General features: G+C 42.0%; 1 protein-coding gene across 1 annotated transcript in view; it reads left to right on the forward strand.

Annotated features, from left to right (window-relative positions):
- Window positions 1–15,637, forward strand: part of VPS18 (VPS18 core subunit of CORVET and HOPS complexes) — a 54,983-nt gene that overhangs the window by 25,322 nt on the left and 14,024 nt on the right. The window contains exons 3-4 of the mRNA XM_069208606.1: window positions 2,204–2,295; window positions 13,733–15,603. Coding sequence (XP_069064707.1) covers window positions 2,204–2,295; window positions 13,733–15,603 — 1,963 coding nt within the window. The remainder of the gene's footprint in view (window positions 1–2,203; window positions 2,296–13,732; window positions 15,604–15,637) is intronic.

Raw genomic sequence — 15,637 nt, forward strand, 5'->3', positions numbered from 1 at the left:
GCTTTAAACAGCTTTATTAATTATGCTCCTTGACCTGATCTGCCTTTTACCTTGGCTGCTAGCTCTGGCAGAATGCATTGTAATGTCAGAACTTGACTGTAATAACCCTATCATAGTCATTTTCTGATGTCTTTTCTTTATAATCAGTGAATGTCTTTTCTTTACACGCTGTGACTTGGTGCATTACAAACAGCCGTTTCTAAAGAAATTAGTGACTGCAGTTTATTCAGAGATTAGAGAATCCATGTTTATATAGCCTGTAACTCCAAGAGTTTCTTCAGTTGAAATGCTTCTAGTTATGACTGATGTGGAACTGAGCTTCCCAAGATCACACACAGGAGTAGAAGTGTTATTAGAACTATGGTTTCTGAGCACAGTTCACAGCTGTTGTACCTAATCGCTTTTGATCTCTCCAGTGCGGTTCCAATTGGCATGAGGCGAAGGGCATGATGGGTGTGGGGCGCAAAGGGTATGTTCTTCCTTTTTACCCTCCTACCTTGATTTGCTTGGTGCATGAAGATGCAAGGTTAATCAACATGTTATTTTCATTTGTGAATATAAATAACAATAAAAGATACTTTCAGACTGTGTAAACATGCCTTCCTTTCTCCCTATTTCACTTCCAATATATATGATTGTGTATATTTATCGGAGCCTGCAGTTCGTAAACAACGAGCGATTTGTATAGGGTTGATTGAAAGTCCCCAAGGCTGTCCCTGTCCCCCCCAGAAATGCATTGTCTCCTACGCCCCTGGTCATAAAGGGAGAAAGTAGAAAGTTGCAGGATGAGCTGAAGGGGCAGGGGTGGCCGTAAATGGATTGAAGAGGCCCGAGATGGCTTCAGGATTACGCTGCCTCAGTATTCAGTGCTGGCAGATTTAATTACAGCAGCCTCGTGTTTAAGAGGAGGACTTTGAGCACCGGCACCTCTTAATTTACAAATTAAGCACTGATGGTGACCGCATGTGAGGCCCTGGCACTGTGACGAGTGCAGAATAAACAGAAAATACAGCAAAATCTGCATAGGGCACATATCACTTCAGATGTATTGGGAGAGGTGCTCTCCATGTTTAATGTGCGGCATGGACGGGTTCTGAAAGAGGCCGAGGAAGCTGCGTGAAAGTGGAGGCGATCGGGACTACGTGGGAGAAGGGGTTGTAAAGGAGGTCAGACGGATACAGCAGACCTATAAATAAATGGCTGTGTGTGGAGAATTCAAAGCCGAGTGGAGAGCTGTCCGGACAGAGAGCTGTGCACGGGGAATAAAACGAGACGTCCACCGGGCAGGGAAGGTCTTGCAGACTTGAAGAAGGTATGATGGGGGAGCTCAGATCGCTGATGACTGGCTCCCAGGGAACACACCCTGGAGCACACCCACGTCTTATTCAGTTCGGCACAAGAGGTGCTACCGGCGTCCGCGTGTTGCCTGGCCGTCTGGTTAAGTGTTACTCTCAGCTCCGGTGCTGGCATCTTTCCTCCGTGCCTCTCGTTATACTTACAGCGACCCTTGTGTTTCCATCTCTAGGCGCTCTGCCAATGGATAGAGATCTGATCAGACAATATCTCAGGGTGCAGTTTCAGGGTTTCGATCAACAAACTCCATAAAGGGGATACCTGAGCCCACGAGTTCACGGTCTATTTCTCACAATAGAAAGGTTGGTTTTTTTGTTAATTTTTCCCCCCTCCCTGATTTACTGCGAGTGCCAGAGTGCCAAAGCCCTGGGCCTTCTTTTCATTAACTTAATTCTGAGAAAACTATTTTTTTTCTCATTCTAGAACAGCAAGGGACTCTAATCTGCACTCCACTGAGACACAGGTGATAGTTGTGTGGCACGAGACATGCTGAAGGATGCGCCATGGCACTCTTGACCCTGCATTTAATATTGAACGCAATGCCTTTTCTGCATTATGGGATGCAATATTAGACCCAAGACTAAAGAGGTTTATGACTGTGGCTGGGTTATTATCGTTTCTTATGCTTTTAGCACTTAGAAGTGGTCTAATTGTTTCTATTGTAACATTGTTTTTATAAGTTTTTGTAATTTTGCAAAAATGTGTGCTTCTTAAGCAATACTATCATTCTGCTGTAAAAATAAATAAAAGGACTAATCAGTCAAGAGTTAAGAAATATTTAGGATATCAGTTAGCAAGGAAGTACCTGAAGATTGTGGTTCTCTAATGCAGTGCATTATTCTCCGTGCAGGATTGACTTGGTGAAAGCAGATCAGCCCAATCATGTGGAATTGGGCCGTAAAGATGACGCAAAGGTTTACAAGATGTTCCTAGACCCTACAGGTAAGATTTACCGAGTAATGTAGAGAAGAAAAGTTAATCAAGCGTTTGCTTTATTTTTTATTCTGAAATAGTTTACTAAAGAATATCAGTAGTTACTTTGTATGTTGTTACATCTGAAGTCATTACATCAGGTACCTTTACATAACGGGAAGTTCCATTGGGAGCACCTTTACTTTGAAGGTAAGTTAGTAAATATTATTTATAGCCCTGGTGTGTGTGCGAGTGTATATATGTGTGTGTGTGTATATGTATGTATGTGTGTGTGTGTGTATATGTGTGTGTGTGTGTGTGTATGTGTGTATATATATATATATATATATATATATATATATACACACATATATATACCGTTTTAATTCTATAAATTAATTGATTTGTTCAAAGTTAATTGTTTAAAATACAATCAATATTTATATTTGAATGTAATGTAAATGAATTTACATTTATTTTATTTTAATTCTTATGTAAAGTTTAATTAATATAAACTGATTTTCCTGCCACAAGCACTAAAAACAGCTTACTACTCCAAAACACTACCATCCCGGAACTTTAGAAAACCTTCAGTTGCACTGTAGACTACTCCTTACTAGCCTGAACTCTAAAAATGCCTTACTACCATTAAACACTACCATTCCTGAACCCTATTTATCCTTACTACCAGGATACATTGGCTATTCTTGATCACTACAAACTCCTTACTAGCCCTAAACACTGAAGACCTCTTACTGTCCCGGTCAACCTACCCTTCCCTGATCCCTAAAATCTCCCTGTTACTCCGTCACTACCCATACCTGTAACCTAAACACCTCGTACTACTCATAAACACTCCCTATCACTGAACCCTAAAATCCTGTACCACCCCTACGCACTATCCATCTCTGACCCAATTAAAACACATACTACCCCTTTACAATCCCATCTCTGAATCCTTAAACCCTCTTGCTACCCCAATACTACTCCTTCCTGAATCCTAAAAAACGTTGAACCCCCAGAAAACTAAAACCATATACTAAATTTTTATTATTTTTTAAATATTTAAATACATTACATATAGATCGATATGTTTATTGACACATTTACTCACACACATGCATCGATACTGTTAAATTAAAATACTTGAACATTCAATTACCAGTGAACTAAAGAGCTTCCAAAAAAGAGGGAAACCTTACCTGCTATGTAAAGACATATTAACTGCTGATGAACTATATTGCTGATCAAAGATTTGTCTTGAAATAATATGTTTACAAAAATAATTTCATGAAGTTCTTTTATGACTTCATCTGCGTGGCAGGGCTTGTTTTCAGTCTAACTAGGCAAATCACCCAGTTGCTACTTTCTAGCATTGGCAATTTTTAAACATAATTTGGTATTCATATTCAGTTTTCCTAAATAGGATTGATAACAATAACCCTAATACATTACTGCAGTGAATGTGTGATAATAGGCAAAACCTAAAGACCCCCCAAAACAAAAAAGTTTTATTGGTTAGAACTGATCACGCTCTGAAATACATTCAGGACTCATATTAAAGCTGTCAGTTTGGGCAATGCGGCCATTGTATTCGAAGACACAGTAAAGACCATGTTTTCACTTGTGGAGTTGTTGTTCAGTGAAACAACTGCGTAGTTGATTCTACCAATTGCTATCTAGAATCGTTGTTTGGAGCCAGACCATTCTAAATAAGACAAAACGTAGAGCAGGAACTATGATTTGCACAAAGTTAGATTGCCGTTAGAACGAAATTATAGGAAAAACAAAGAAGTGGCTTGTACTAAATTTCAAGTGTTACCGAACTCTCAGTGATAGGAGTCACAATTTTTTCCCAGAGCAATATATTTCTCCCTCCTATAAAGCCATGTACTAATTGCCATTGTAAGGAAGTCCGAGGTTCTTATCTTGCACAACGTAATTAATGGCAGTGCTGTGGAATATTTATAGAACCTCAGACTGGCCTATAGGCTAATCGGGCAGTGCTCAACGAGCTGGACTGACAGATCAGTGTGTCAGCCGTTTTATAGGTCGAGCGCGCAAGTTCTTGGACCTGTTGTAAGTATCGTGGTCTTTTTACCACGTTTATCTCACGCCCATCACTTCCACTCGTTCGTGGGCGTGCTTTTCAAAAATCACCTGATGTCATTGGTAATTGCTTTACGGTTGTCCCGCCTTGAGGCTGTTTCTGTCAGGCCTTGCAGACTGTCCCTGTTACATGGATTATTGCATGATTGCTGATGTACTTCAGCACAGGCAAACTATTTTTTGTGTCTCTCCTTCGCCCTGCATTACGGCCATGGCACTCACAGCTGAAAAGGCACAACACCGTGAACTTGAACTGTGGTATTGAAGCACTGATTATGTTGTTCAGTTACCTAATCAGTAATTTCTTGAAGCTCTCCCCTTAAAACACTTGAAATTGGTAAATGCTTTACATAAAACAAATCCTCTAAGCGAAAGTGGCTTTCCTGGCACAGCGGGAGAGGCAATACTACAATATTCACTGCCTCTAGAACAATGGGACCACCACCAAAAAGTTCAGCACAACACACTTTTTCTGTCAAGGTCATTTTTAGGTTAGTGGGGACCCCAAAATAATAACCCCTCCCACAGTTCAGTGTCCTTTTAAGCATTCTCATGGCTGGGACTTTTGTTTTCCAGCTGGGAAATCGCTTGTGTTTTAACCCCTTTGCTGCCAGGCCTTTTCCCCCTCTGGTGCCAGGTTTTTTTTTGCTATTTGGGGCAGTTCACGCTTAGGCCCTCATAACTTTTTGTCCACATAAGGCACCCACACCAAATTTGCATCCCTTTTTCTAACATCCTAGGGATCCTAGAGGTATCCAGAGTTTGTGGGTTCCCCTGGTGGGGACCAAGAAATTAGCCAAAATATAGCGAACATTTCATAAAAAAAAAAAAAAGGGACAAAAGGGCTGCTGAAGAAGGCTTGGGTTTTTTTTGCCCGAAAATGGCATCAACAAAGGGTTTGCAGTGCTAAAATCACCATCTTCCCAGTTTTCAGGAACAGGCAGGCTTGAATCAGAAAACCAAATTTTTCAGCACAATTCTGGCATTTTACTGGGACATACCCCATTTGTACTAGTTTTTTTTTTGTGCTTTTAACCTTCTTCCACTTAGTGACAGAAATGGGTGAGAATCCAATGCTGGATCCCGGAAAGCTGAACATTTCTGAAAAGTAGACCAAATACTGAATTCAGCAAGGGGTCATTTGTATAGATCCTACAAAGTTTTCCTATAGAAAATAATGGCTGAAATAAAAACAAATATTGAAATTGAGGTGAAAAAAACGGCCATTTTCTTCACGTTTTACTCAGTAACTTTTTTTCTGCGATGTCAGATTTTTGAAAGCAATATACCGTTACGTCTGCTGGCCTGTTCTGGTTTGAGGGATATATAGGGCTTGTGGGTTCATCAAGGACCATAAGTTCCCAGAGCCAATAAATGAGCTGCACCTTTCAATGGGTTTTCATTCTATACCGGGTATACAGCAATTGATTTGCTGAAATATAAAGAGTGAAAAATAGGTATTTGTGTTTCCAAAATGGGCACAAGATAAGGTGTTGAGAAGCACTGTTTTTTTGCACATCTCTGAATTCCAGGGTCCCCATATTAGCAAGTGAATTACAGTGCATTTCTCAAATAGATGTTTTTTAACACACTGTCTTACATTTGGAAGGAAAAAATGTAGAGAAAGACTAGGGGGCAATAACACTCGTTCTATTATTCTGTGTTCCCCCAGTCTCCCGATAGAAATGGTACCTCACTTGTGTGGGTAGGCCTAGTGCCTGCGACAGGAAACGCAACATGGACACATCATATTTTTACACTGAAATCTCATGTGTTTTTTACAAAGTTCCTAGCTGTGGATTTTGGCGTCTAGCTCAGCCGGCACTTAGGGAAACCTAACAAACCTGTGCATTTTTGAAAACTAGACACCTTGGGGAATCCAAGATGTGGTGCTCTCAACAGGTTCTGTTAGCCAGAATTCTTTGCAAACCCCAACATTTGGCAAAAAAACACCTTTTCCTCACATTTCGGTGATAGAAAGTTCTGGAATCTAAGAGGGGCCACACATTTCCTTCCACTTAGCATTCCCCCAAGTCTCCCGATAAAAATGGTACCTCACTTGTGTGGGGAGACCTAGTGCCTGCGACAGGAAATGCCCCAAAACACAACGTGGACACACCACATTTTCTCAAAGAAAACAGCTGTTTTTTGTAGAGTGCCTAGCTGTGGCTTTTGACCTCTAGCTCAGCGGGCACCTAGGGAAACCTACCAAACCTGTGCATTTTTTAAAACTTGACACCTAGGGGAATCCAAGATGGGGTGACTTGTGGGGGCTTTCACCAGATTCTGTTACCCAGAATCCTTGGCACACCTCAAAATTTGGCCAAAAAAACACTTTTTCCTCACATTTCAGTGATAGAAAGTTCTGGAATCTAAGAGGAGCCACACATTTCCTTCCACCCAACATTCTCCCAAGTCTCCCTATAAAAATGGTACCTCACATGTGTGGGTAGGCCTAGTGCCCGCGAAAGGAAATGCCCCAAAACACTGAGAACACATCAAAATTATCAATTACAAACCAACCTGTTTTTGCAAGGGGTGGGGGGCACCTACGTTTTTGATCCTGGGCTCAGCAGCCATACAGGGCAACCTACTAAACCCAAACGTTTCTGAAAACGACACACCCGAGGGAGTCCAGGGAGGTGTGACTTGAATATTTTTCTTACCCAGATAATTCAGCAAACCTCAAATTTAGCTAAAAATCAAATTTTTCCCACATTTCTGTGTGGGATCACCGCACTGGGACATATTTCCTACCACCAAACGTTCCCCTCAGTCTCCTGGTAAAAATTATACCTCTCTTGTGTAGAAGGGCCAAGTGCCTGTGACAGGGAAGAGCCAAAAACATGTCAAAATTGAGTGGGAACTAAAGCGGGCCCAAAAGAGCAGTTTGAAAAAAAACATTTTTAGGCTGACAAGTGGGGAAGAATTTTTATCGGTATAGATGCGACAATGCTGGGTGGTAGGAATTTTGTGGATTCCTGCAGATTCCGGAAGGTTCCATCACAAAAATGTGGGTAAATGTGTGATTTCCAGCAAAGTTTGAGGTTTGCAGGGCATTGTGGGAAAGAAAATGGTTTGTGGTGCATGTGCAGCACACCACCCTGGACTCACCCAGATGTTTAGTTTTCAGTTGTGTCTAAGTCTTGTGGGCTTTTCTACATGTCCCAAAGTCCAAAAAGTGCAACCCTCACCATTCCAAGTGAGACAGTTTTGAGAGTTGGACAAGCTCTCATGGCCGAAATGTAAAACCAACACCCAAGATAATCAAATGTCCTCTTGCTTGCCATGGGATAAGATGTTTTAGTGTGCGGGGGACAGCTGAAAGACTGTTACCCCCCCTTTAGTTGGGGTGGGGGCATAACCCTGCCCATACTGGTTGGTAGCAACCACCACACTATCTTTTTTTTTTTTTTTAATTCCCTGGCATCTAGTAGGCTTTCTGTCCCCCGGGAGTGGATCGGGGATAATTGCCCCATTTGCCCACTGGTGGGTAGAACAACTTTGGCCCCATTTGGGGAGCGGGTATGGCCATACCTCCACCCTCTTTAAAAAAAAAAAAAAAATTCTTCCCTGGTTTCTAGTGGGCTTTCTGCCCTCCTTGGGGGAAGATGGGCCTTCCAAAAATAGGTTGGTCTGCCCCCAGGGGGGCAGATATGGCCAACAGTAATGTGGCCCCAAGGGGACCCTTGCCCAAGGATGCCCCCCCACACAACAAAACACACTCCTACACACACACCAATCCCTAGTGCCTAAGTGGTTTATGCCCCCCCCCCCGGGGGCAGTTCGGCCTAATAGAAATAGGCCGATTTTCTCCCATGGGAGGCAGAAATGGCCTAAAATAAATTTGCCACCCTCAGGGGAACGGCCCTGGCCTAAGGGGTCGCTCCCCTTGCGTGAAATTGATGCAAAAAAAACAAAAATCCCTGGTGTCTAGTGTTTTCTGCCCCCCCCACCCTTGGGGGCAGATTGGCCTAATAAAAATAGGCTGATTTTCCTTCCCCCCCAGGGACGGTAGAAATGGACTAAAATAAATTTGTCCACCGGGGGAGCGACCCTTGCCTAAAGGTCCCTGGGGCCTAGAGGTTTCTGCCCCCCAGGGGGCAGATCGGCCTAATTACAATAGGCATTGCGATCGGGCAGCAGTAATGCAGAGAGACATCAAAGAAAAGGAAAGGCCTTTCATTTGCTTTGATGCCTCTCTTGCCCCCTCCACGTGATCAGAGGAGAAATGCCAAAGCATTTCTCCTCCGATCCGTGCTGGAAGCTGAGCTTCCAGCGCGGTTGGGGCAGCCTCTGATGAGGTCAGCGCGCAATCACATGCTGACGTCATCAGATGCCACAGGGGGGCAGGAGTGGAAGAGGAAACGATTCCCCTTCCATCCCTGCCTAGGGTGAGGGGGTACCAGGCCCTCTGGGGGAGTGCTAGCGCTGCCCTCGAGAGCCCATAGCAGGACAAGCCGGTCTCGTCCTCGGCACAAGTCGACCGTGGCTGAGGGTGAAACCAGCTCATTCAGGGCACCCGAGGGGTTAAGGGTCTTATCTGCAATATCATTGCTGTAGGCCTGCTGCCCCTGAAAACACTTAATGCACTATGCCCTCTTAGGGGCTACATATATGGTTACTTTGCTTTATTTATTGCCATTTTCTTTTTGTGTGGTTATGCCCTTTAGGAGCTAACTATGTAGTTACATGACCATATTTATAACAAATGCTTTTTTCGTTGTGGTGTCCTCTGGAGGCTGTTCTAAGCATTACAGTCATTTCAACATATTAAAATATCCGTGGCACGGAAACTTGCCCCATAATGCTTTGCAGGGCATTACTTTTACAAAACATTTTTGCTCATAAATCAGCCTGTGGTGGTCCTGAGACAATGGGACCACTTTCAAAACATTGACCACAATGTGCTCTTTTTGTCTACATCATCTCTGGTTCCCCACTCTATGTTAGAGGGGACTCCAAAATAATAACTGCTCCGAACATTCAATATCTTTTAAGCTTTCTCATGGGTAGAAATCTTGTTTCATAGCTAGGAGAAGTTTTGTTTTAAAGTCCTTGTTTGTAATATCATTGCAGTAGGACTGTTAGCCCTAAAACATCCTATAGGGGCTACATATATGGTTACACTGCATTATTTTCTGCTGTTTTTCATGGGGTTATATCCTCTAGGGGCTAACAATATGGTTACATGACCATGTTTCTGACAAATTATATTTTTGTTATGGTGTCCTTTAGGGGCTGTTTTGAACATTACAGTCTAATGCCAAAAGTTTATTTCTGAAAAAGGTTTAAATGATAATTGTATATGTTTCAATAATCTCTCCTAATTACATTTATAACCATGATTCAGGCCGACTTAAAATCCTTATTACACTATGACTGTTTGAACAGTCTGGATATGTTTGGGTGATCCTTACAGTTTATTTCTCCTCTGTAGTTGTCTTTTTTTGGGGGGGGGGGGGAGGTAATTGTGTTAGGCAGCCACTAACTCTGATGGTTGGGTGGTGAAGGTGATATTCTATTGGAATCGGCATGGAAGATTTAAATTAGGATGCTAAATGGCAATATTTTCTTTGTTTTGCTGCAGATAGAGGAAGAAGCTAAATGGAAGTTCTTTAGTTATATGCAGGAGCGAACAAACACAAATGATGGATGGAATGCGGAACCAATCAAACATTCACTCCTAGTCACAGATCTGTGTTTAATCCATCAATTCTTTTGCTCACCACGCCACCCCAGTTTGGACCCAGCCATATACAAATCAGTCTTGACCCTGTTGCCCATGGGAACAGTCCAGCCTGAACTGCCAGGCCAGGTCCTCCCTGGACCAGAAACAAGCATCCTGGGACCGGTTTCAGGGTATCACCCTTCATCAGCCAGCTTGAATCCAGTGGCATAGTGAGCCCAGGACCCACATCTGGGCATACCCGGTGCACTTAAGGGGGCAAAAGCAAACAAACACAAATGATGGACAGAATGAGGAACCAATCAAACATTCTTCCTCAGTAACAGATCTGGGTTTAATCCATGAATTCTTTTGCTCACCACTCCATCCCAGTTAGTTATATGCAGGGCCACTGGAATTATATGACAGGAAAAGGCAAATTTATGAGGCAGGAATGACCAATTTATGAGGCAAGAAAAGTCCAGTTATGAATTTACAATGCTAATCGCTCCAACTCAAGCAAATGTGAGACCTCTTGCATTGCAAATGCTTGTTATTTTGGCTGTTTGTTGGCCGGTATTTTGGTCTGCTTGGCCAATTTTTTGCATTGTTTCCCTGAGAATAAACAAATGTTACCTGGGCAAGTTCAAATCCATGCAGGCTTCTATACCTCGAAAAACATTTAAACTGTATTTCTTTACACGTTCAAAACTGCCCCAATTTACAAACAAGAACCTCTTTTTAAAACTTTGTAATTCACTAATGGGGGTCACTTTTATTTTGGTGCCTGTACCTATTTTCTGACTCAGTCCAACCCTCCTAAAAATTGTCTTACTTCTCACACTCAAGGCAAAGTTTGCTAAGTTGGGAGTGGAGCCATTATCACTAAAGTAAATAACTTATGAAATCAGAGTTAAAATTCTAGCTCAGCTTAATCTTGATGGCTTCTCACTTTTGGTATCTTCCTCACTGGGGTTCTTGGAATTTACCATTGATGACGCAGTATCATTAGCATGTAACACTAACAAAATAGCCCTACTCGGCTCCAGTTAGTGAAGAAAATGTAGTATCCCCTGAGCAACTGATGACAGCTGCAGATATGCAGAAGATATATAGCGACTCATCCCAGCGAATAGCATTCTGGCCAGTATACCAAAGTCATTGCTCTTCGCAAACAAGCACTTTGTCCATGCCAATGCTTGTCTCTTATTTGACAAATGAAAATGTGATCATATTTTTGCCTGGTTTGGAAGACCTTTGCTGTCCTCTAGGCTGGTATTTAAATTTTAAATTGGCCGTCTGGTATACAAGGTCCTTTATCTACAACACTGACCTTACTTACCCAAACCTCTTTCCATATCTGAAGGGCAGCAAGGCTTGAAGAGCAAAGATGCATTACTATTGAAAACTCTTGCTCTAAATCAGTTCTTCACTGGTGAAGAAATTGCTCTTGGGACCTCCCTGCCCAGAGCACTAAGCATTCCTCCTTTCCCATCAGGATAATTCTGGAAGCGCATGTCTTCGGCATCTGTCTGAACTAGTCAGGAACAACGCTTTCTAACCGTATCTCTCATTGTTCTCCCCTTTCTTCCTGTTTCATAATACCCATAATGCACTGTTGACCTGTGCATAATGGGAGAGTCTGTAAAGGTGGATAAATGAAGGGGGCAGCATACATGCTGACGCTGGGCAAACCTAAGAGTACTCTTACGAGCAGAAGGGGTGATGCACGCAGTGAGCTTAATCAAATCAAAACCCAACTTACGACTTGCATAAGATGAAATGGGAGTTGTAGCCTCTGTGGAGATTAAAACACAACTACATGCTTGCACCAGTTTTATTCAGTTGTGGGGTTGTTTCTGAAACCCCAAAAGGGATAGTATGGCACAAACCTAGAATGTTGATGCCTTTATGGCCTACAGTTGCATAAAAATCACGTAGGCGAGTAAGGAGATGGAAGGAAAATATTTGCTCCAAGGAAGTTGTGATGAAAACACATCTGATAGATGTTTGTGGATGTGCTGCTGTTTCTGCCATCCTACAGGCCACATTGAATGCTATAACAGTTGAGACTGTTCTTGGATACACTTTCCATACAATGAAAGGCAGAGGTGCTTTGTGGAATGATATGAGAAGGCATGTAGGCTTCTGCAAGTATACCGCGCGTTTCAGCTCTTGCAACCTGGCTTGTTCTACATTCATGTACTATTACTCTACAAAAATATTTAGGCCACAGTTGCTACAGATCACTTTTATGTTTTTCTTTGTACGTCTTTGTTAAAGGAAGAGATCATTTTAATAAATTTGTACCCAGTCTTTCCCGGCCATATTTAGTTGGGGAGTTGAACAACGTGCATGCCCCCTTTGTCCTTTTCTTTGCAGAAGACCCAGTTCTACAGGATCAGACTCATGCTCTGGAATAAAGATTCTCTGGTATGAAAGCACTTGTAGTTCCAACACCTGTAAAAGTTCACACCCATGGCTTCCTCTTTTTACAGAGGCGAACAAATTTTAATCTCATAAGATGTTTTTGGGAGCTGTTCCTCCCCTGTCCCCACCACAAAAATACTTTTACCTCTGGCCTTTCACAGTGTAAAAGTGTTCTGTAAAATTGTTTGAGAAGCTACCTTCATACTTTTGATAAATGGACAGTGTTCGCACAAAAATAGCGCCATACATAATTTTTTTTGAGCAAATAAAATGTGGATGGAAAATCCCATCTTTCATGATTCTGTGAATACGCCATTGGATTTTGCTTATGAAAATTGTTTTATCCGTGTCTAAATTGCGGAAAATTGTCTACAAATCTTGTTCATCTTGGTAAATATGAAAAAAATCACTTAATTCTTCTGGAGTAAATGGCTAGAATCGGAATTAGGTTGGGGGGAAACTATTTGCTACCTTGAATTAGAATTCACATGCTTTTCTAGGCTAATTTGAATTCTACGTTTCTAGTGTGAGTGATCATTGTATTCTGTTCCCAGATGTCTTATCTGTATTTTGCAGGGAAAATTGTGTGGTTCTCGAGTTGTTTAGAAACACAAGTGGATGCCATATAGGCAGCAGATCCTTGCACCAGAAGAATTCAGATTTATGCAACAGGACAGAAGACTAGTGCAAAGCATAATGTGGTTAGGTTTCTTAAGGATTAGGCCTCCAGCTTTTCCTTTTAGCGTTCAATTAGTTACACTGGTGTTTGAGATAAAGAGAAAACAATTGAAATACATTCATTAAAATAAAGCTGTAAAATCGTCGTTCCTGTTATAATGTATTTATTTTGGGTGGTGTAGTTATTTCCTTGCTGACGCTATATTTTTGGGCTATGTGTAGCCTTGTCTTTGACAGTTGAGTGTGGCCATTGGAAACTATTGTTTGCAGATTATGTTTAGCTTGGACATTTCAAATGCTGGGATCCTTTTGGTGGTATTTTTGTAATGAAGTGTACAGAGTAACCACTAATGATTATTAAATTGTATTTGTTATTTGTTTTAAATCGTGAAAGTAAGTTTTAATGTGACTTATCCCATTGGAAATTAAATGAATGAAATCTGAACTTTAGATTATATTACTCATTTATTTATTGCTATTTTACAGTTCTGTTTCTGATGATGATGACTAGAAAATTATTCACAAGATTGATGTATTTGTCAGAGGTGTTGGTTTCACCTTTAAATGTCTGTGTTTCTACAGGTTCTCATCTACTAATTTCATTAAACAGCAGTGAATGCCTATATTTGAACCGGAATGGACAGAAAGTACGAACTCTCTCACGCTGGAGAGGACATTTGATAGAAAGCGTGGGGTGGAACAAATTTCTTGGAACAGAAAGCAACACTGGCCCCATTCTAGTGGGCACAATTCAGGGCCAGATCTACGAAGCTGAAATTTTGTCCAGTGAAGGTGGCCTTTTCAGTACAAATCCAGATCAGTACTTCCGTTTGGTTTATACTCTTACTGAGGAAGGAGGGCCTGCTCCGGTCTGTTGCATCGATATAGAACGTAGTAATGAGGGAAAGTGCTTCATTATTGCCACCACTCGTAAGCGGCTCTTCCAGTTTGTTGGTAAATTAGCTGATGGAGCAGAGCAGCAAAGTTTCAGCTCCTTGTTCAGTACACAAAAGGATCCTATGCCAGGTTTTCAGGAGTTTCCAGCAAATCTTGGCTACAGTGAAATTGCCTTTTACACATCAAAAATGCAGTCATTTCCTTCCTCATTTGCTTGGATGATGGGGAATGGAGTGCTGTATGGTAAAGTAGACCTCAGTCGACCTGACTCTGTGTTGAGCAATTTTCAGGTATGGGAATACCCTACTGATATTGACTTGCGTGTTAACAAGCCTATCTCCATTGTGCTAACCCAGTTCCATTTCCTGCTACTGTTACCGGACCGAGTGAAGGCAGTTTGTATTCTGAATGGTCAGGTTGTCTTTCAGGATTACTTCCTAGAGAAATTTGGGTCTCTGAAACGCATGGTGAAGGATTCCACTGTTGGACAAATTTGGATCCACACTGAAAAGGCAGTGTTCCGCTACCATGTACAGCGTGAATCTAGGGATGTGTGGAAGATGTACATGGACATGGGAAAGTTTGATTTGGCAAAAGAATACTGCAAGGACAAGCCAGACTGCCTTGACATTGTACTTGCTAAAGAGGCTGAACATTGCTTTCAGAACAAGAGGTATCTGGAGAGTGCCAAATGTTACGCACTAACTCAGAATTACTTCGAAGAGATAGCCCTCAAGTTTATTGACGCCAAGCAAGAAGAGGCTTTAATGGAATTTTTGCGGAAAAAGTTGGGAAGCCTTAAACCGCCAGAGAAAATACAGGCCACTCTACTGACAACGTGGTTGACTGAACTTTACTTGAACCGCTTAGGTTTACTAGAAGGTGATGCCATAAAACGGCCTATGTATCTTGAAACACGAGACGAATTTCGCACTTTCTTGAGCAGTTCCAGAAATAAAGAATGCCTCTTTAACAACCGTGCCTCCATCCATGATCTCCTTGCCAGTCATGGAGACACCGAGCATATGGTATACTTTGCTGTGCTCATGCAAGACTACGACAGAGTGGTGTCCCACCACTGCCAACATGACAACTATGATGAAGCACTCAATGTTCTGTCCAAACACAGAGACAAGACCCTTTTTTACAAGTTTTCTCCCGTATTAATGCAGCACATTCCAAAGAAAGTGGTAGATGCCTGGATTGCTATGGGCAAGAAACTGGATGCAAGGAACCTCATTCCGGCCCTTGTGAATTATAGCCAGAGTGGCAGCTCCCAACAAATCAAAGAAGCAATCAGGTACATGGAGTTTTGTGTTTACAAACTCGAAGAAACTGAGCAAGCCATTCATAACTATCTTTTGTCTCTCTATGCTCAGTATCAGCCAGATTCCTTGCTGCCATATCTTCTAAATGCTGGAACAAACCCCAACCGGATTCACTATGACCTAAAATATGCTCTTCGACTTTGTGCAGAACACGGCCATCACCACGCCTGTGTCCATGTTTACAGGGTAATGGAACTGTATGAGGAGGCAGTGGATTTAGCGTTGCAAGTAAGTTGTATGAATGCAGCATTGTCAAGTTGAT

This window comes from Pleurodeles waltl, chromosome 9 (assembly GCF_031143425.1).
Source record: "Pleurodeles waltl isolate 20211129_DDA chromosome 9, aPleWal1.hap1.20221129, whole genome shotgun sequence".
NCBI lineage: Eukaryota > Metazoa > Chordata > Amphibia > Caudata > Salamandridae > Pleurodeles > Pleurodeles waltl.